This window comes from Pipra filicauda, unplaced genomic scaffold, assembly GCF_003945595.2.
Source record: "Pipra filicauda isolate LSUMZ 115617 unplaced genomic scaffold, ASM394559v2 scaffold7_size6619720_pilon, whole genome shotgun sequence".
Taxonomy (NCBI): Eukaryota; Metazoa; Chordata; class Aves; order Passeriformes; family Pipridae; genus Pipra; species Pipra filicauda.
Window position 1 is genome coordinate 3623592 of NW_024104976.1, and position 20520 is coordinate 3644111.

Here is a 20520-nt window from a genome sequence, read left to right on the forward strand (position 1 = left end):
GTGGAGCAAAGGAGAGAGCCAGGTCCATCCTTTGTCATTTGTTCTACTGTCTGCAAAGTTCTTGAAGGGCTACTAAGTTCCTGCAGATATATTTGCAATTTTATTTTTACCTTCTAGATGTTTGCAACTCTGATTTAGCCATGAAAGTTAAGAGGAGAAATGTCAGCTGAAGACATGTTCTGCTCTCAGTTGTGTTGTACAAGCACAAATACCTCAATTATATTATTCCACACATCCATCACAAGAAGTGCAAGAATGAAGCCATAGCACTCGACATTCTGTTTAGTCACCATAATTCAAGTACAACCTCATATGAACAAAAGATACATTTTACAGAGGAAAATACCTTCTAAGAATAAGGAAAGTTGTTTCTGAAAAATGCCAAATGTGTGAAAACCAATGACTTTTCCGTTAAAAGATGCCATTTTTCTACATGGTATTTACTGTTAAAGAAAAATAATGTTATATATCTTTATCTTCTCTGGATTGCAGTCAATTTTAATGATAAATTCTTTAGCTGAATAAAAACTGAGATACTGATTCTCACAAGGCCCTTCCACCCGGTGTTTCTGAAGGCCTCACTGCCATACTCTGCACTTAGGGACATGGACTCCTGGGATAGGAGAAAGCAGAAGAAAGAAGGTTTTGTGTCTGTATCATGTTGAATCAAATTCAGGCCATAGTGTGGCAACAGAAACCTGGTTTTATCACTTCCACAGCTGTGACCTTTCTACACAAGGAAGGAATTCATTACCAGAGAATATTTCACACCAAAGAATTTCCACCCTCATAGTAAAGGCAACTTACAGCTAAAGTGACAACTAGAAAGGATAACATCAGACCAGGATTTCCACCACAAGGTACAGATCCAGAAAGTCACATCCTCAAGTCCCTTTCAATCCATTAACTCTCCAACTACTGGTAACACAGAAAGTGAACTTCCTTCTCTGAATGGCCATTATTTGTCAAACAGCCTAAATCCCCCAGAACGTGAGGTGATAAATGAATCTAATCAGCTGCACATATTCTACAAACATAATGATATATTTTTTTTAAAGAAGGAAAAAAATGTATAGCTGCTTTTCCCAATGAGTACAAATAGATGTTCAATGAAGTGTATCATTTCAAAAAAGGACTCCAATGGGCTTCTTCAACTTCATATTGGTAGTACATTTCTACAGATGATGGTGATGGCAGTACTTATATAACAGGAAAATTTACATCCTAGACATGACCAGATTTGTTATCTATTTCCCATCCTCTCCTGTGCACAGAACATTCTTTGTATTTTAGTTATTTCTAAATATTCCATGTTTCATTCAAAATGTGCATTTTTTTTCCTTTAAATACAAGCAAATTTTCTAATTATTAGAAACGTATTTGGTTTTGCTCAGTGCTAAAATGCTTTTGGTAATAAAAGTCAGAAGCAAGGAGAGAGAAAAGTTTAAATTTGATGTACGTAAAACAACACTAAAATTGATGCAACTGTTTAATGGTCAATCAAAGTTGTAAGATTTGGGATCATTGCATAAATAAATGAAAAACATCTAAAAATGAAGAGCTGATATTTTCTATGTTAAAACTACCTAGATATAGCTAAATATATGTAAATCTATTAGTGAGGGAATTGTGAATTGAAGCCAATAAATCAGTCAAAAGAAGTGGATCTTATGGAAGGTATTTCTTCTGAAAATGAACTGTTAAAAGTATACCATAATAAATACAAGAAGTCATTTCATGTCCATGCCACCCACAGATGTCCTGTTTCATGGCTGTCCTTGTACATCTTCTTTCAGCTAAATAGGTTTCTCTAACACACCTTACAGGAGCACACTTTAGATATCCAGGGATGCGTCTTCGTGTCATCTGGAAAAGAAATGAATTCATCTGGTTTAACAACTTTACAATTTGAAATAACAGCAAAGACTTTTTTACTAAAATGTAATTTATTTTACAACCTTTTCATAGAGTAGCAAACCCTATAATTTTTGTAATGGAATAAAAATTTTCAGCACCCTCATGCTAGTGTTAAAAAAGACCACAAATCTACCTCCAGAAGACTGATAACATTATAACAGGAAGCAATATGGAACCCAAAACAGCTCAGGAAAATGTATGGCATTCCTCAAAACTCTTCTCCCGAACAGTCTTCTGCTTCTTCCTTTTTTGATTTAAAGGAAAATGCTCCAGTGGATTGGTAGAAAGATAATTTCTTTTTTAAATTAATAGGGTATTTATGTTTTTTCAGTAAATATAATTGCCAAATTAGATGTATTTTCCTTCAGCAGAAATAATTCTATAATAGCTGTAAATAGAAGTAAAAAGAAGTTCTGTTCATAAGGCATTATATTTTAATCCTGTCGGGGCTTTTTACAATTCCACAGAAAAGTACTCTCAATTTTCAGATTTTACCTTCATGATTTCTTCTTATTTGCTGTATTGTAATATTTACAACTTGAATTTTAAATACTGCTTGCATTAGAAACTGCTCAAACATTTTTCGTCAGTACATGAACATTGAGAAAGCAGCACACACTATTTTTTCCCAGTCTAATGGATATCTTGTAAATTTTTCATATTATCTATATCTTTCCAACTGTGTCATAGGAACAGAGATACACATTTTCTTACTGTCTATTATGTAGTCTTCTAGTTTTACAGTTTGATTTAGTAATAAAAAAAAACTAATCCGAAAGCAAACAAAAAAACCCCCAAACTAAACCAAAACCTGTGAGCCATATTCTAGTAACCCAGAATACTGATGGGATGTGACACTACATCTAGTGCAGTGAAATTATTATGAATTCAAACGTGCCTACATTGGAAATCTCAGAATTTCCTTCTGGAATTATTCCTAGGCACCAACATTTGATACACTGAGTACACTGGGCTCCCAGTGGCTGTGCCCAGTGGGCTGCCCCTACATTGCACCCTCTTCCTGCTCCAGGCACCATCATCAGCAACAGCCTCCAGCACCCCATTCCCAAGGCAGTCCTCATTTACTGCCATCTGCTTTTCATAAGGATGCAAACACAGCAAAAGAAAGCCAGGCTTTTCTAGGGTACTTTGTACTTGAAAACTTACAGAATATTTGCTTTTATATTCTGCCTGTGTTCTGATCAACAGCCACAGAGGTGACACAGTGCTGATTTAAATAACACTCTTCAGTGGATGGAACTTGGAGCTGGTAAGTGATTATTCGATAATTATAACTTGCCTGATAACAACACAGTCACACTTTTAGTGCTGTATTTTTAGGAACGTTGTGGCTAATAAGAATCTGCTGTTCTTCATACATTTTCATTTCTATTTGCTGCAGTTCTGCCTCTCACAGATTGGGTTTCAGGGAAACTCAGAGATCTTACTCATCTCTATGCCAAGGTCTATCTAGGAAAAGCAATTAAGCAAGGCTGCAAAAACTGCTCAGATTTTCCCTATTATCTGTTATGCACCCAGAATTACATTCCATCCTCAAAAGTGAAAAATTGAGGGAAAAATTTAACATGTGCCATGTTTTTGGAATGAAGGGGTGGGAGAGATCACGAGCTGCAGAAGGGACCAGCTGACTCAGGCAGAGACTGCCTGGCTACTGAAGGCCAGAAGCATATGAAGGTTTAACCATTTACCTGGTTTCTATCCAAAAGATAGAAAACACTCTATACTTTCCATCTACAGCTTCCCATTCAATCTTCCATTAGGGAGGGTCATTTGCCCCCTATTACCAAGTGAACTAATAGCCTATTTCCTACTCTACTGCAAAAACCTCTGTTGTGGGAAAGAAAGGGGAAGGGGCATCTGTGTCTACATTGTTTCATGTGACTTCAACTCAAATCCATTTCTCTTTTTCAGAAGAGCTGCACTTGCAGAATCCTCCTTAGTGGGACTGCACCTCATATGAAAGCTAAGACACCTCAAGTTGTGTCTAGTCCTGCTACAACCCTCTTTGATTTTGACTGACAAAATTCAGAGCATTTTCAATCCCCCTAAAACCCAGCTCAAGCAACTCCCTTTGGACAAGATGATCTGCCGCTGGAAGTGTAAATTTTCCACCATTGTTTGTACAAGAAAACTCAGGTGAATAGCTCAGACCTAGAAGTCTGACACATCCATGTACCCTCACTTTCAGCCAGTTTCCTTAAATGAGGAAAATTTGCCTGATAAGTAAACTGCTGGGAATATTTATTTATATAAAAGAACCACTCTAAGAGATAGTGAATTCTTTATGGGGGGTTGATATGATTAAAAGTCAAGTTCTACAAAAAGCTGTTGTAATTCTTATGTGATTATTATGTTCAAGGCCAGAGCAGAGACAAGTTTGAAAAGCCAAGGCTTTGCATGTCAAACAGAAGTAGTCCTCAGCATGTGGGGGAAAATGGCAGTGATAAACCTACTATTAGGCATCTAGGAGAGAAGCCCAGCATCTCCTCTGTGTGGGGGCTACAACAGACATGAGCCACTATCACAGATAATGGCAGCCTGTAGGCACATGAGGGGAGCAACTAAAATCCATTTCACTTAGACAAGAAACTGCAGTCTGATATTTACCTGTGTCCATCACACGTGAAAAGTATTTACTGTGAATTATCCAAGAGAAAAGTGCAGGTTGAGGGGTTTCATTACCTATCTGAGAGTAGTTCAGATCACACACTGAACACAAAAAATCACAGGCAAATCTTAGATTGGTGTCTTGGGTAGTCAAATGGATTCCTGCTATTCATCTGAGCATATGCCTTTATGTGACTTTAGAAAATAAAGATCACATTGAAAATAAAGCTCAGTCTAATGTCAAGGGTAGAGGCTGCACCTTTCACCACTGAAACCCACAACACACAGGCAGAAGTGTGATGGCTGCTCTACAGCCTTCCTGATTCTGGTTGAAGTTGTAATAAAGAACCCTTTCCAAGAATAGTTGGAATTCCTTGCAGGTATACTATCATATTTTCACCTTTTCCTCATCGAAAGAGATAATAAAATAAATATATTTCTTAACACCCCTTTTGCACCTGCGACAACATCTTGTAAGTGAAGTACAAGAGACTCTGAAAAAGACATATATGGTTTTATTAATAGAAACTTCCAAATTAAGTTTTTAAGTTTGCCCAGACTTTGAATATGTGTATGAGAGATTCTAAAGTCACAGGTTTCACCAAACCAAATGCTGACCTCCCAGGCATTCTCAGGTTCCATGATTCAAAGTCAAAGCAACTGAGAAAATCATAGCCAACTGAATGTCATATTATTGTTTCAATGTTTGCTACTAAAAGTAAATGTTAAGCTTTAAGTAAATGTATTGTGTTACCAAATCTTTCCTTTCAAACAAGCACTTCTGTCAGAAGTGTCTTAATTTCTTATCACAGAATTTCATCCGCACAAGGAGCAATAAATAATTCATGTTCCTGGCTCTTTGTTGTGTGTCCCTGAACTGCACAGAGCTGGAAGGCTGACAGCTGTGTCAGGACAAGCACCAAAGATCTGACATGACAAGTGACTAACAAGTTTCTTTCAGTCTATAGTGAAAGAAGACAATGGCATAAAGTGCAAAAACGAAATCCTGAAACAAAATGAAACTGTTTCTTTCTCTTTACCTAAGTGTTTGCTATGAGCTTATTTCCGACCCATAACCTCTGGTCATTTTATAGTACAGCCCAACCCCCTTTACTCCTCACATTCGCCTGGCCATTTACGCCTGTCCACGGATCAATATGAGCAATTCTTGGAGAAATACGATGTCTCCATGACAACCAAGCCACAAATTCTCAGTGGAAAGCAGTGAGACCAGTAGTGAAATCTCCTGAGGTTTTCAGACCTATAAGACAAGATGTCTTAAAATGCAGGAATGGACAGAAACAAAAGCCAGAGTAATTCATTGTTTATTACTAGTTTAATGATGTCAGATGGACCGATTGGAACTCAGTTTTTAAGTTTAGATGCTTTATCAACATGTATTTTTGCCAGTCAATATTCACCTCCTGACAGGCTTTTATTCTTTCCATTACTTCATATAGATATGCAGAACTGGATATACAAGTTCCCATTCAAATGGGTACACTTGGCCAGACAGAACCAATTTGAGATCAAAATTAATGTTATCTTTAAGGTACATTAATTCTCCCCTGAACACTTCCGTGCCACCTGGTCTTAACACTTTCTCACTTCAGAACTGATCAAATCTTGGACAATCTGCATTTTGGCCCATAATTATTGTTGAAGGGACTACAGACAGTTTCTGAAGGAGGTGCTATACACCATAGACTGTTGGAGTCAAACTTGGCTCCTTCCTGAGCAGATTATCTATTTCTTTCCAAATCTCATGCTGCTTTCTGCTGGACAACACTGAGTCCAAGTCTATGTGGCTTTAAAATGAATAGAGATTTACAATTCATTGGTTTCAATTATTGTAACATATACTGGTGTTCATTTCTGTGGAAGAGATGAAAAGGGAATGTAGTTCAAATCAGGTATATGACAGCAGTTGAACTCCCAAGGAATCTTGGAAGAGTGGAGTGTGCTGAAATATAATCCCCCAGACATGGGTCCTATCTGGGTTCTGAGACGACTTAGGGGACCTGACATGGATTTCAGACTGCACCCTTTGACTGAAAATTAAATCTCAGCAGTGTTCCTTGGGGAAGGATCAGGGGACTGTTGGCAGCTGCCCCCTGTCAGCACAGGCTGCAAGATTTGGAAATCTCTTAACTAAGCTGACAGGCCGCAGAGACGATGAATCAAAAATATGATACACGGATCAGCACACAGAGATGCAGGAGGGTACAGAGAAACCAGATAAAGCAGGGAAGGAAAATACCAAGCGAAGAAAGATGTTTAACTCTTTCACTAATGAGGACTGTGTACAGGTTATGGGTATGGTATGTGTGGGTCAAGCTCACAGTTTGCTTAGAAGATCTTAGTATTTAGTCACACAGAATGTTTTTAATCAGCTGTGACTCGATACAATTTATATTTAATTGTTTCCTTTTGGGATTCATTTAATAAATTTCGTAGATGTTCCATAACGAGAAAGATAATGAAACTACATGAAGATAAATCTTTCGGTCACCAAAAAGGATGCACTTTATGGATGTTCCTGTATTTAGCTGAATCAATGTTAAGAGTCATTAAAATGAAATAATGATTGTGAGCTGATTTAAAGGAAAGAATCAAGCTATTTAATGCCACCAATTTGCTTTCCTCCAGAGATACAGTGTTTGACTGTCCACTGCTACATTCAGCTGCAGTATATACAGTACTTCTAATTTTTCATCATCTCATGCTACCTTCAAAGGGTCAGACACTGTACATATATTAAGTAAGCAGTGTAGTCCAAAAGTAATTATAATGAACTAGTAGTGTCAGCTTTCTTTTTGGTCATAAAGCCTTTATCCTTTCTAAGACCTGAATTCCTGATGAAAGAGGAAAGGATAACAGCTCCACACTGTGACCCCTGGAGGTGACCATTAATTTGACATTGCAGCTGCTAAAAAGGAAACAGCGTTACAATGTGCTTTTTTTTACAGACCCAAAAGCTGTGTCAGATTTATCACTTGATACTTGGTGACTGTCTTTAAATGCCTCTCACCTGGACTCTCAGACTCTTCCAAGACACATCTGTCAGGCGTATCCTCCACATCTTGGAAGTTTGCCAAGCTGGAGCTCTTGCCATGCTTCAGCACACTGACTGCAGCAAGAAAGAATAAAAACACAGGGAGGGAGAAATGTAATGTATGCAGAAACCAACACTTCCTGATTTTCTGCAGAGCTTTCAATGCTGAAGACATAATTTGTAAACACAAATAATAGATTGAAAAAAACTCCCAGAAACTCAACCTACTTATATGCAACCATAGGGCAGTTGAAAAATCTATAGACAAGAATTCATGCAGGGTGAAGTTTGAAGCATCAGCTTAAATGAGATTCCTCTGAAGTAGAAAACCAGCTTTTTTTTTTCTTATAGAATCCAAAAATAATAAACTAATTTAGAAGTCATAAAAAAATGCCTGTCTGTTTCACCAAAGAAGCCAGTAAACAACAGAAAAGATCAATTAGGTGGTTTTGTAATTACTGGAGTCACTCACCAGGGAGAGCAATGGTGTTTGCTTTAAGATGAAAATATGTTGAATGCAACAAGCTGGAATGTGTAAGGAAATTAGTGATAATTCCAAAGTGCAGTAAAACCCAGACTGAGTTGTGGTTTAGAGATTACCAAATTTAATCATATGTTCCTCTTAATTGCTAAAGCCATTTTCTTTTCAGAGCAGACAAATATTTTCAGGGAAACAATTATTTGTCTATATAGGACTTTTTAATTCACTTGGCCTTTGAACAAATCCCACATAGTTTTCCTCAGGAGTAGAGAGGTATTTCCCTTGTCAATGTCCATTTCCCACTCTTCTGCTTCATATCTCTGTATGGAGCCACAAACACAGCTTAAAGATGAAGTAAAATTAATAAACAATATATTATAAAGACTAGATCCCAATTTTTCTATCCCATTAGAACACTTAGATGATCTCACTTTCTAGGACAATAGCAGTGACTAGAAAACACTCCTTCTTTTCTAATAACTAGAAAACTAAGCAAGGTTCCAAACTTCCATGTGGAAGCTTGGATATCAATGTGGGACACCAACGGCTGTGTGCAACACCAGTGTACTTTTGTCCTCTTTTCAAAACAAGAAATTTTGATGATTTTTTTTTAACCAAATGAATATTCGCTGAAGGATCACGTAATTTAAACCCCTATTTAAATTTTCCAAAATTATGAGTGAATCAACAAGGCCTCAGGGCATTATGCAGGCACGAGGGGCTCAAAAGACACATATTCCACTTCCGTGCGCTGAGCTTTCCATGGGTTTGCAACTATTGATCCCAGGTCACCAAAAGGTTCCATCATTCTTGACTCCTGCATCTACACAGAGTCTGTTTGAAGCAATCAAGGCTTCAATACAATTGTGTAATTAGATCCTTGAACGTGTAATATTAAAACATAATAAATAATGAAGTTTATTATAGTGACACCATGCATTTCACCCGGAAAAACAAAAAGCCAGTAAATTTTGCTTAAAAGGTCTGCCATGGATAGCAAATAATCAGCACATAAAACCCTGCCCAGGTAAAGCAGGAAGTGTTGACACGATAATCTGCATGAAGTGAGTTGACACTGAACAACAATTACATTCAATAACAAACAACAAATGTTCTTGTGCACACATGAAAACACTATGATATGTACAGGAAGAAATGTCTTCAAAGATATCTGTGCTGCTCTTTGTTTTTTACAACACTGAAATACTTTTCAAATACATTAACTGAAGACCAAGACTGCCACTTCAAAAATGAAAAATTGGAATATACAAGTATATATATTATATTTTTAAAAAATTTTGTGTCACATTTATTAGAACATGTTTTTTCTAAAACACTTCTTTCCACAGTGGAGTCAGCTCCACTGTGCTGAGTGACAGACTGAGTCATTACAGCTGCATGAATTTAAAAGTCAGAACTACTCTGAAGTAGAGCAAGAGGAACATTTCCAACAGAGTATCCTGTGATAAAAGAGAGAAATCAAAAAGTACAGCTATGTCTCTGCAGAGAAAGCAAAAAATACAAGAGCTGTCTGCTTTGCTCACAGAGTAGTGACCAAAAATTCAGAATCATCCTTTCAAAACTAATTGTGTATTTTCACCCAATAAAGAACTCACAGTGCACCAAGGAGGGGAGACACTTACACAGCACCAGCAGCAGTCGCAGGCAGGATCTGGCAGGGACTCCCCTCATTGGAAGTCTGTGCTGCAATTGCTCTTGAATGGGACAAGGACAAACCTGTTGAAGTGCTCTCCCCTGTCCCAGACCATGTCAGCATAAGTCATACAATTTAAACTAACTTGGTGGATATTACAACAAAGCAGCTCTGAGCAGCGTTTTTAGGGAAGGTATCAGATTCAGCTGAGAAGCAACTGAGAGCACAACAAATAAAAGACAACTAGAAGCAGGTCCATACACAGCTGAGGGACATCAGGAGGAAGGTGGGAAGTCAACAAGAAAGAAACCAAGGCAGGACAGAAGCCAAGACAGTCCAGCAAGATCCTTGGACAAAGCAGGAGGATTTCCAGTTGATATATCTGAGTAGAGATTGGAGAGATTTGGGGCAATCTGGGAGAGGATGAAGTCATTAAAAGCCAAGAAAGAAAAAAATGAGAACAAAAGGATGACAGATCACAGGTAGAGCTGATACAGCTGGAAAATGCCAAAAAGCATGAAACACTCACAGTAACAGTTGGAGTCAAAGGATCATTAGGAACAGTTGAAGGGAGTGGAAAGCACAAATGGAAAGGGTTTTCATGGGGACAGAGAGGAAGACTCTAGACAACTTGTGTAAAAACTGTCAAGAGAACTTGTGTAAAAGCTGTCAGAGAAGGCAGTTCAGCAGGTGCAAGTGAAGGGAGGGAAGTTCATGTTTCATAAAATCAGGAGCCAGGCTAGGACAGACTAGGATCAGATCACTGGTGCAAGCAAGGGATCTATCTTAGCCCTGCCACTTAGAAATGCACATACCTCTCTAGACAAAACTCAGGCAAATAAACTTCACAAGACCCTAGTTTATGAAGTTACATAATGAGTGTGTGCAGTGAGCAAGAAAGGGACCAAGGCAGAGACCTTCAGATCTTTTTTTTTTTTAAACGTCACGTTATATGCTCAATTTGAAAAGGAAGGTTGCTTAAAAATATCATAAAAGAACAAAGGGAATTGAAAAGTTAAAAATAAGGAAAGTACAGTCTGGCCTAAATAAAGAGTGAAAGTAATAAATGGCATTATGTAATCAAGACAAAATACAAAAAAAGAATCTCAACACTAACACCTACTTTACTGCCTATCCCCTTAGGGGAATAGGATTTCATGTATAAATACCAACAGGAGAAATATTGTTCTGAATTGCTTATACTAAGGATGCTGATGGAATTTAAGTTATTTAAACATAAACAGTGTGATCTTTATTCAGAAGATACTCTGTCCTACTTTGGGTTTAAATGGACCTTAAAATTACTTTTGCTTCCCTTTGGAGGCTAATCTCTGTAGCCAAAGTGACATAAATGGAGTATAAATGAGCCCCAAATCTACAAATCAGAGGAAAAGTCAAGAAACAACCACTTCTGATATTATAACTGCAATAACATATTTTTCTATTCAGCACAATGTCATTTCAGTTATTAGTCAGTAGAGATTACTTTTGTTAGCATGGAAGTAAGGTAAAAGGACATATTTCATTGAGGCAAATGACCTTGAACTTAGCATATAAAGATGACATAAATCTTCATTGTACAGGATCAATCTAGAAAATTGTGGTATTTTTTTCTGATGCATCTTATTAAGGTCTTAGGACTTGTTTACTGACCTCAATACCCATTTTCTTACATTATTGAAACAGAAAAAGTCATTAAAATAGGTATGGGATTTAGAGTAGTAAATGAATGTCATAAGAACAGAGTGTTTAATGAAATATTTATGCATCTAGTTTCAAGATATTTCAAACAGTTTCATAAAATAAAAACAAATTATTTCTAGAAAGATACCACAGACTGAATGGTGATCAGCCTTTAAAGAACAGTCTTTGTGTGAACAAACTGTTGAATGACCTGTTCTCTGTGAATACAGACTAATCACTAAATACAGCAACACCTCATCACCGTCGTTTATTGCTACACTTTGGGTTGAAACTCTGACAAGCCTCCTTCCACTCTGGAAATATAACACACTAAAGTCTAAATAACCTGCCCTGCATACTAATTTTCAGAGGGCAGACACACTGGAGAAAGAAGTTTGCATAACACAAGTGAATAAACAAGTTAGCATTTTCCAACAAGAGGCCTGTCTTATTCATAAGGTGGATTAGTGACTTAAAGACAGTCTGCATAGAAAACAAGAACATATTTGTCATTGAAAACTAAAGTAGATAAGGTAAAAAATATTTTTCATTCAAAAATATTAGACAAGATAGGTTATAGGTGATAAATGTATATAAGGTCCAATATGGAACACAAAGGAACCTGAATCTACATAAAAGATGCATGAAAACAAAGCTGTAAAGGGAAACAAAATGCTAGTATTTTTTATTTTTGTAAGTGGATAAAACAATTGTGCTGCAATGTCAATGTTGAGATGTATGGTCTCTATAGGCACTCACCATATTATACCTAAGAAGCTTAATGGAACAATAAATGCCCAGAGTACTGTTTTAAAAGCACATTTCATAGATATCATAAAAATACAATGAAAAGCATAAGAACAGCTGTATTTACTGAGACTAAAAAACATCAGCATAAGAGTCCAACAACCATAAGATTATACTTCACCAGAAATTTCTCCTGAAGTCCAATTTGAGACTCAGGTTATTCCAAACAATATTTTCCCCCTCCTGTAATAACTCATAGTAGATTTCTGTTCCACAAACTTCTCCAGTTTTCCCTTAAACATGTGGAATTTTTGCAGCCTTAACATCCTACACCCTAACTCACTTTAACCTGGCAAGCTCCACAGTTTTACCACCCAGGAAGGCATCCCCTTTTGTTTGTCTGCCCAGTCCCTCTTGGCTTAATGTGCCATTTATTCTTGTTTGAGAAAAGGCACAGATACAAGCCCTGCACACTCTCCCCATGACCCTTGTGACTGAAGTCCTTTGTCTCATCTCTTTTCCCTGCTGAGGGTCACTATCTTACTTAGCTTTACCCATATATTTTGGTGATATTATCTCACTAATATAAGAAATGCAGAATGCATTCTGGAGTGGCAAGAGGAATATTAGCAGCACTTCCCCAAAACCACAGAGACAGAGAAAAAGCAGACACTGAGGTGACACCGGTCAGAGCACCCGTCCTGTCACTGCAGTGGGTGACACTGATCCAGCAGGTGCCAGCAGGAAGGCACCAGGCTGGCTGGGGATGTGCCCCTGATGGCACCACTGCTGAGCACAGTGGGAATCCCTCCCAGGTTTTACAGGCAACACTCCCTGGAATGAGCTTGGTACCAGAGCCTGGTACAGTGCTTGTCTTTGTTACCACACCACAAGTGCCACACCACAAGTGGATCCTGCTCAGCTTGCAATTCAGATTTTTTCCTGAGAAACTGTTACCTTGCTCTTTCTTCCCCATCCTGCCTCTTTGCAGAAGATTAATCCTACCTCAGTCTAGATCCTTGTTTTCATCCTTATTGAATTGAACCCTATTTTTTTCCAGACCATTTCTCAGGCCATATAAACCAGTAATTCATCTCACTGACAGAAGACATCAGCTGCTGGTCATTTCATAATTTTTACTGTAGTTTAAAAAAAACCTGCACTGATGTATGTAGTTGTCATTTAATTGAGAATGGCTGATTATTATCTTCTGATGATTAAATATCACACAGGCCCAGTTTTCATTACATTTTAATTTCAAAAAGAAAGATTAAGAAATTAACTTGGAGAAACACATTATTATTCTGAAGTAAATGCTGCAGCATATAGAAGTTGGAACTGTCCTTGAAATAAGCCAGTATGGAACCACTCAAACTGGAAGATACTGTATTTCAAATGCACTACAGCGAATACAGAAGAGCAGGACCTAATATCACACTGCAGAGCTCAGTTTGCAGAATTACCAACCCATGTGCCTGGGGGAGCCCGAGCTGGCTCTTGCCCTCTGGAGTCACGTGCAAACAGAGCTCCTTCCACTCACTGGGTGAATTTCTACTAAAGAACAGTTTGCTTCCTGTACATGTGAAAGGTTTTAATATATCAAAAAAAACCCAAACCAACAAACCACCAACCCTGAAAGTCCATTTTCCCCTCTCCTTATATCTATGAGGGCAGCATTCCTCCAGACAGAAAAACTGAAATTTTCAGTGATTCTTTTCCCAACATACCTTGAAGTTTTATTCACCCAGAGGGACTCCCCTGCTTCTCTCAACTAAAATATAATGGCACATAACAAATTATGCTCTCAAAGGACATCCCATTTTTGTTTCATTAGTGCAATGAAACATTCACTCAATTTTAAAGCAGTTGTCTTGATCGTAGTTGTGATTTATATCAGATTCTGTCCGTGTATTCTGTGTAGTATATATTATAAAACACCTAACTAGTTAAATTTGTCTCAGTGGGTTCTCCTGCAAGAAATAAAATACTTTCCCATAAAATCCCACACAGCATTTACTGCACAGCTCTGAAGCATAAGCTTCTGTAGAACTTAGGAGGATTTAAAAAAGGAAAATGTAACCCCAAACTGTCTTAATTCTTCTATTGTTATACATTATTTCCTCTCTGGCTAGAAAGCCTAATTTTCTCTTTTCCAGTTCCCTAAATGTAGGGTATTGTGTCTTTTAATCAAACATGATGTAAGACTGAATTACTTGATCAACATTATTTATCTCTCCCTCATTTTTTTTTTCAACCAGTAACTGGGACATAATAGGAAAAAGGTTACAGAATTAGTAAAAGTAAAGAAGGCCAATTTTCAAATCTATTAGTTACTAGATAATTAGTATCTTTTTTTAATTAAAGTATATAACATCTCGTCATCTGTCCAATTTTCTAAAAATATCACAGAATCACAGGATATGCTGAGTTGAAAGGGACTCACAAGGATCATCGAGTCCAACTCCTGGCTCTGCACAGGACCATCCCCAAGAGTCACACCGTGTGCCTGAGAGTGTTGTCCAAATGTTTCTTGAGCTCTCTCAGCTTTGGTGCTGTGACCACTGCCCTGGGGGGCCTGTTCAGTGCCTGACTACCCTCTGGGAGAAGAACCATTTTCTAAAAAAAAATATAGCAAAACTCCCCCCTGCTTCTGTGCATTGAACCAGTGGTGTGGCAGAGCACACACTGCAGATAGGATTGCCTATCAGTGTATCAATAACACCTACAAAACCAACAAACAAAGAAAGGAACACTTCCTGTTTTTATAATCACATTATTGACAGTAATGACATTATTATTTTCATGATAGTAGATTGATTTGATATTCAAGTGTAAAATCATTAATCAGGAAATTTTCAGAGAATTCTGGTTCAGTCCCTTTCTACAGAGAAATTCTTGCTGTAGATTGTCTCAGTTTGCTTTTTAAACCAAAATGAAACAAAAGAGTGCAGGACAGTTATGGCACTGACACATCCCTGTGCATAATGTGTTATAGTTGCACACTCTCCCCATCTCTCGATCAAAGCTGTCCAAATAGCTTAATCCACGGGGAAAAAAATATATACAGAACCTCTACATTAACCTCTTCTGGCCAGATTATTGTTATTCTTTTGCATTATGGCCTTGAAGATGTATTACTGATAGGGAGGTAAAGCCAACTGCAGCACAGCATGACTCTGCTGAATGGCTGCTGTAGGAAAGTGGAAGTACTTATTTCCAAGATATTTCTGTGATGCTCCCTACTGTTAAAATGTTATCTGACTTTAAAAGATTTTCAGTTCAATTGTAAGCAATAAGTAAACTCAAGTAGTACAATACTGTATACTGGAGAGTTTCACTAGCTGGTCAAACAGGCATTATTCCAAGAAACTAATGTTGTATAGGACTGCTTCCTGGTGGCTGAGACCTCTGATTGGCAAAAGACTGGACTTTTCAGTCAGCAAGCTAGTTACCCATGGATGTGGCTCAAGGCTGACACACAGATTGACTGGTTCACACTAATTTACTTCACACAGATTCCATTTATCTCCTAGAAGATCCCCTGGCAGCAGCTTATAATGGCATATCCTAGGATGCCTGCCTGCATGAGTTTTTAAAGCGGCAGAGCTTGATGAATCTAAGTCCAGAAAACAGTTCACAGATTGAGGACTAGGTGCAATCAAAAAACATCAAGTAGCACAGCTGGGACTTGCTAGCTTGCTTGACTGGTTTGAGCAGCTGAGCATTAACTACGCTTGCTTTCCTGCTGGCAGCCCTGTGTCACTAGGACAAATCGGAGCACCACCCGACAGAGGAGGAGAAAAAAGAGAGAAAAAAGAAAAAGAGAAAAGAAAAAGAAAAGAGAAAAGAAAGAAAAGAAAAGAAAAGAAAAGAAAAGAAAAGAAAAGAAAAGAAAAGAAAAGAAAAGAAAAGAAAAGAAAAGAAAAGAAAAGAAAAGAAAAGAAAAGAAGAGAAAAGAGAAAAGAAAAGAGAAAAAAGAGAAAAGGAGAGGCTGAGGAGCGCAGATTACTGCATTGCATGAGTGCTATTAACAGATGCAGGAATAACTGCATTAGAACATTTAATCTCTATGAAACTCAAGGATTTTTAAAGAAAATAATGTACTGGTTAGCAAGTTTTGAGGATAGGAATTTGGAAAATTTTCTTTTGGTCATGGTAACCATTCCTAGGAAAATGACCTGAATAAACCTATAGTCATTGTCATTTCTTTCCTGTAGAAAATAAAATTACATTCAATCTAGTAATTAATGTACAATGAAAAACAGATATCAATATAGCTGATTATTCATTATAACAATGTGAGCTATATGTCAATGCATTGCTTTCCCTCCATAGAGAACAACAGACTTCAATATGTGCAAGTTTATAAATTGTATTTTTAAAAGGACTGAAAATACAGGCTGACACCATAGCTCTCCAAATTCAGATAGACAGAGACTATTCTTTAAAGTACTTTTCAGAAAGGAAGCAAAAATTAATATTATTAGGGAAAAACAGCCAGCAAATGTATTGTGAGAGATCCAAAGCACATTTAGTACTTAGGAGGTTAAAGACTCAGCTGTAGTGCTAGTTGATGAAAAAGTAGGATTAAGGCTTTAGTATGAGTCTTGACATGATCATGTTGTCTGCCTGCTGTCTTAAGCTTTGAAAAACAGCTGGGATCATCTTCTTATAAGCTCCAACTCAAAGATGTTTAAGCAGTTCCAAATCCAATTAAACAGAGGTAAATATAAGGAAAGGCCCTACTGAGCCAAATCATCTTATTTTTTTTAATGAAAAACAGCATAATTGCAGGTTACACAACTCCTTAATCTCACTTTAAACCTAACAGACTGCTGCCTTACAGTGCACATGGCAAGTCCAGTTAACCCAAGCATTCTGTATTGGTGTGCTTAATTTTTGATCATTATCCTTTATTATGTTACTTGTAATCCTAAAAGCCTATGATTGTGTCCAGATATTTGGCAAGGATTGTACCTGGATATACAGGGATTCCTCTTCTAAGAGTAATGGATTAATTGGATAGTGCTGTATGACCAGTAGATGGTTTGCAGTGAAACTGCTGTGCAGTTTTTAATTTGTGAAGTCCACTTCCTTCTCCTTCTGTGCCTGTCCTTGAAACAAATTGCCTTTTTGAACATTAGCAGCTGGTGGAATAACCTATCTAATCTTACCACAAACATGACGATGCTACAGAAATAATATAGAGTGGGCTGCTGACTAAAATCTTCACAAAAATTAATAGAATATATGTAAATCTATTTTTCAGAGGGTATTGCACATTCAATTTAAAAGTGGCCACCTTACCAATATGACCCAATCATAGTATTATTACTTAAAGGCTTAAGGCATTACACCATTTGTTTTCCATGTAGTCAAAAGATTTTTGAGGTGACTATATTGTGCCAAGGTGTGTATTTTTTACATTATTACACTTAATACCCTAAAAGCAAAAAAACTCCATATACTTAATCTTTCTACTTTGTCCTATAAATATGCACAAGGACATTCTCCAAGGATGTAAAGGCAAAATCTCATCAGGGACTACTTCAAATACAGGCTCCTCATGTCGGTAAGAGCAAGAAGGAAATTTAAATGATCAGGAGTGAACTGTTTGCAGTAGTCTTGTTACATTATGCATGAATCCTGGCTGCACAGGATTTAATTAATGATTTCCAGTTACACGGTTAAGATTTGTAGCAAACTGGCATTCAGAGTAACAAACTAGCATCTCACAATATAATTTCGTACTTTTCCCCAAACACCAGTTACTAGGGGCTGCTGCTGCCCCCCCCCCCTTTTTTTTTTTTTTGTGGTTGGAAATCAGTTTTGTAGATGTGGACAATGGTTCTGGGCTGTGTTACAGAAGCATGAGTTTAGATTAATTTCAAGGCAGTTATTCTCTTGATGCAACTGAGGAGAGAATTTGGACTGCTATTCTGTGAATTAATAAGCAATATTTGTTGCTGTGTATAAGTATCAGAAAGGTGGATTGTTGGACTGATGAATGATACATAATTATATTGGTAATGAATGTGGACCATCTGCTCTAGTTACAAAACAGACACAGTTTTGGGAAAACAACTCTTCTCTTTAAGCACCACTGGATATACCTCCAGAAAACAAATGTGGCACTCCCTCCAATGAGTAGATAAGCAAGAAGCTGTGAAGTACTTAAAGGGTAAAAGATGACCCCTGTCAAATAATCCACCTTCCCTCCACCTACACTCAACTTTATTCTTCCAGCCATCAGCAAGACGTATCTGTAAGTGGACGAAAGAGCCTGGACCCTCCACTTTGAGACAGGTAATAAACAGGCAAGACAGACACTACAGGCACTTCCAAGGAGATGGACATCTAAGGAGGTGACTGACAACTGCCTCGGTGCTCCAGAGACCGTGAGAACCTACGTGTGTGAGGGAGCAAAAAGCGTGATTCCAAAAAGTGCAGATAATCTGCTGTTGACAGGTGAGACATTGTACAAGCCCATGTTCTTACTGAATTTAGGGATCACGGGGGGATAAAGAGCCAAGGAGGAACACGAGTGTGAGCTCTTCCATGGACTCTTTGATGCATTCAAGTGTTACGTGCGAGCACGAGGCAGAAACAATCCAGATGGAGAAGTGGCAGGATATTTTAAAATGTCAAATTCATTGTACTTTGCTTCAATAAGGTTGGTCAAATGTAAGCCTGCAATCAGTTTTGGTACTGCCCATTTTTAGGTTCTTTTTCACTTTATTCAAGTGGTTTTTTCAAGTGTTAGCCCTTTTGGGTGTTGAGCTTTTATTCCTCAGGAAGAGGAATTTGCTTATAGCACTAATTGTATGCTATCACTTTGCCATATGATCTGGGACTTTTGGGAAAGAAACACACAAGGTATCATAAGATTTACCAGAAAATTATGAAGGTTGGTAAAACAACATTACATTCACTGGCCAAGTGAATTACATTCACAGTGGTCAAGTCACTGATAAGAATTTGATTTTTCATTAATTTCTGATCATTAGTTTCTTGTTAGTTCTGAAAACAAATATTCCTATTGCTTTTTGCAATACACATAGTCAAAAGTATCTGGAATACCTTTATTTAGGTGTTCTGAAACCTACCTGTACTAAAGTGTTGATTATTTGTGCACATCTATATTCCAGTCTACACATAGAAAAGGTAGATATACACTGATTATTTGGAAATGATTCATTATTCAACAAGAAATTCTGTAGGAAGTGTCCCACCTGTCTTCTGCAAGTACTTCCAATTTTATTGTTGGTATTCTTCTCTTTTACTGGTTGATTTGTTTCTGTTCCAATATGCTTTCAGCTACCAACTTGTCTGTACAATCAGAGGTGAATCTGGGGACAGTCATATATATCCTTCTACATATGGAAGGATAAAAACAAATTAAGTGTTTCAGGAAACAAAACTGACAGTTCAGGAGATCACTGAAGGTTGCACTCCAGCTTGTAAGATGACTGAAGTGGAAATGCCAAAAGGGCTTCTGCACAAAAAAAGGTACAAATGTGCAGCAGGACCTTGACTGCAGTTTCAAAAGAACTGTGCAATGGCTGTAGCATAATTAACAGAAAACACAGCAGTCTTGTAAAATAAATCACAGAATGCTCACTCCCTTCTCGGGCGCTGAGTTCACCTCTGTGTTGACTACGTGCACTTTTATAAAAAGCAACAGAGCTGCTCTTGATTTACCACAATCTGAGTTTGGCTGAGGTGGCCAAAATGAAGCAGCATAGAAGTTCTAATGGATAATGAAAAAGATTAGAACAGATGCCATAGAAGTAATATGACTTTCCACAACTTTGCTCAAAAGAGTAGAAGACAAGTTCACTTATAACTGGCACTCTGGAATCTGCTTAATCTTTTCCAAAATAACCCAAGTAAACTCTAAGCTCCAAAACAGAGCCTCAGCCTTCTTATTCCAGTGATTTGAGACCATACAGCTGTAGCACTACAGTATACTTGCTTCCAATTGTTAATTAAATGTGCAAACCCCACCGAAGCTCATAGGCACCCCAGTCTTTGCACATCCTTTATCACAGACAAATGACAAATGCAGGTGAGCTTCTAGCCATAAACTGCTCCCATAGCCCTAAGCTTTTTCCAGAGGGGAACACCCTACCTCTGGCAAGGGAGCTCCACTTCACATTTTTACATTGCTACAGAATTTCAAGAATTCTCATGGCATTAGGTGAAAGAACACCTACAGTGCATGAGGCCTATTGGACCTGAAGAGTGTGCAAGCAGGTCTACTGTTGTACAAGGCATTAGTACCTAGGATGTTAATTCACTTAGAGACACTCTTTTTCCCCTAGAAAATACTGAAAAGCTAAAGAACAGAATTTA

General features: G+C 37.7%; 1 protein-coding gene across 1 annotated transcript in view; it reads right to left on the minus strand.

Annotated features, from left to right (window-relative positions):
- Positions 1–1318: 1318 nt before the first annotated feature.
- WDR72 (WD repeat domain 72) overlaps positions 1319–20520 on the minus strand; it is a 102962-nt gene continuing 83760 nt past the window's right edge. Inside the window, exons 18-19 of the mRNA XM_027736921.2 lie at positions 7577–7675; positions 1319–1866 (exon numbers count right to left, since the gene is read on the minus strand). Of these exons, the coding sequence (XP_027592722.1) occupies positions 1811–1866; positions 7577–7675 (155 nt within the window). The 3' untranslated portion in view covers positions 1319–1810. The remainder of the gene's footprint in view (positions 1867–7576; positions 7676–20520) is intronic.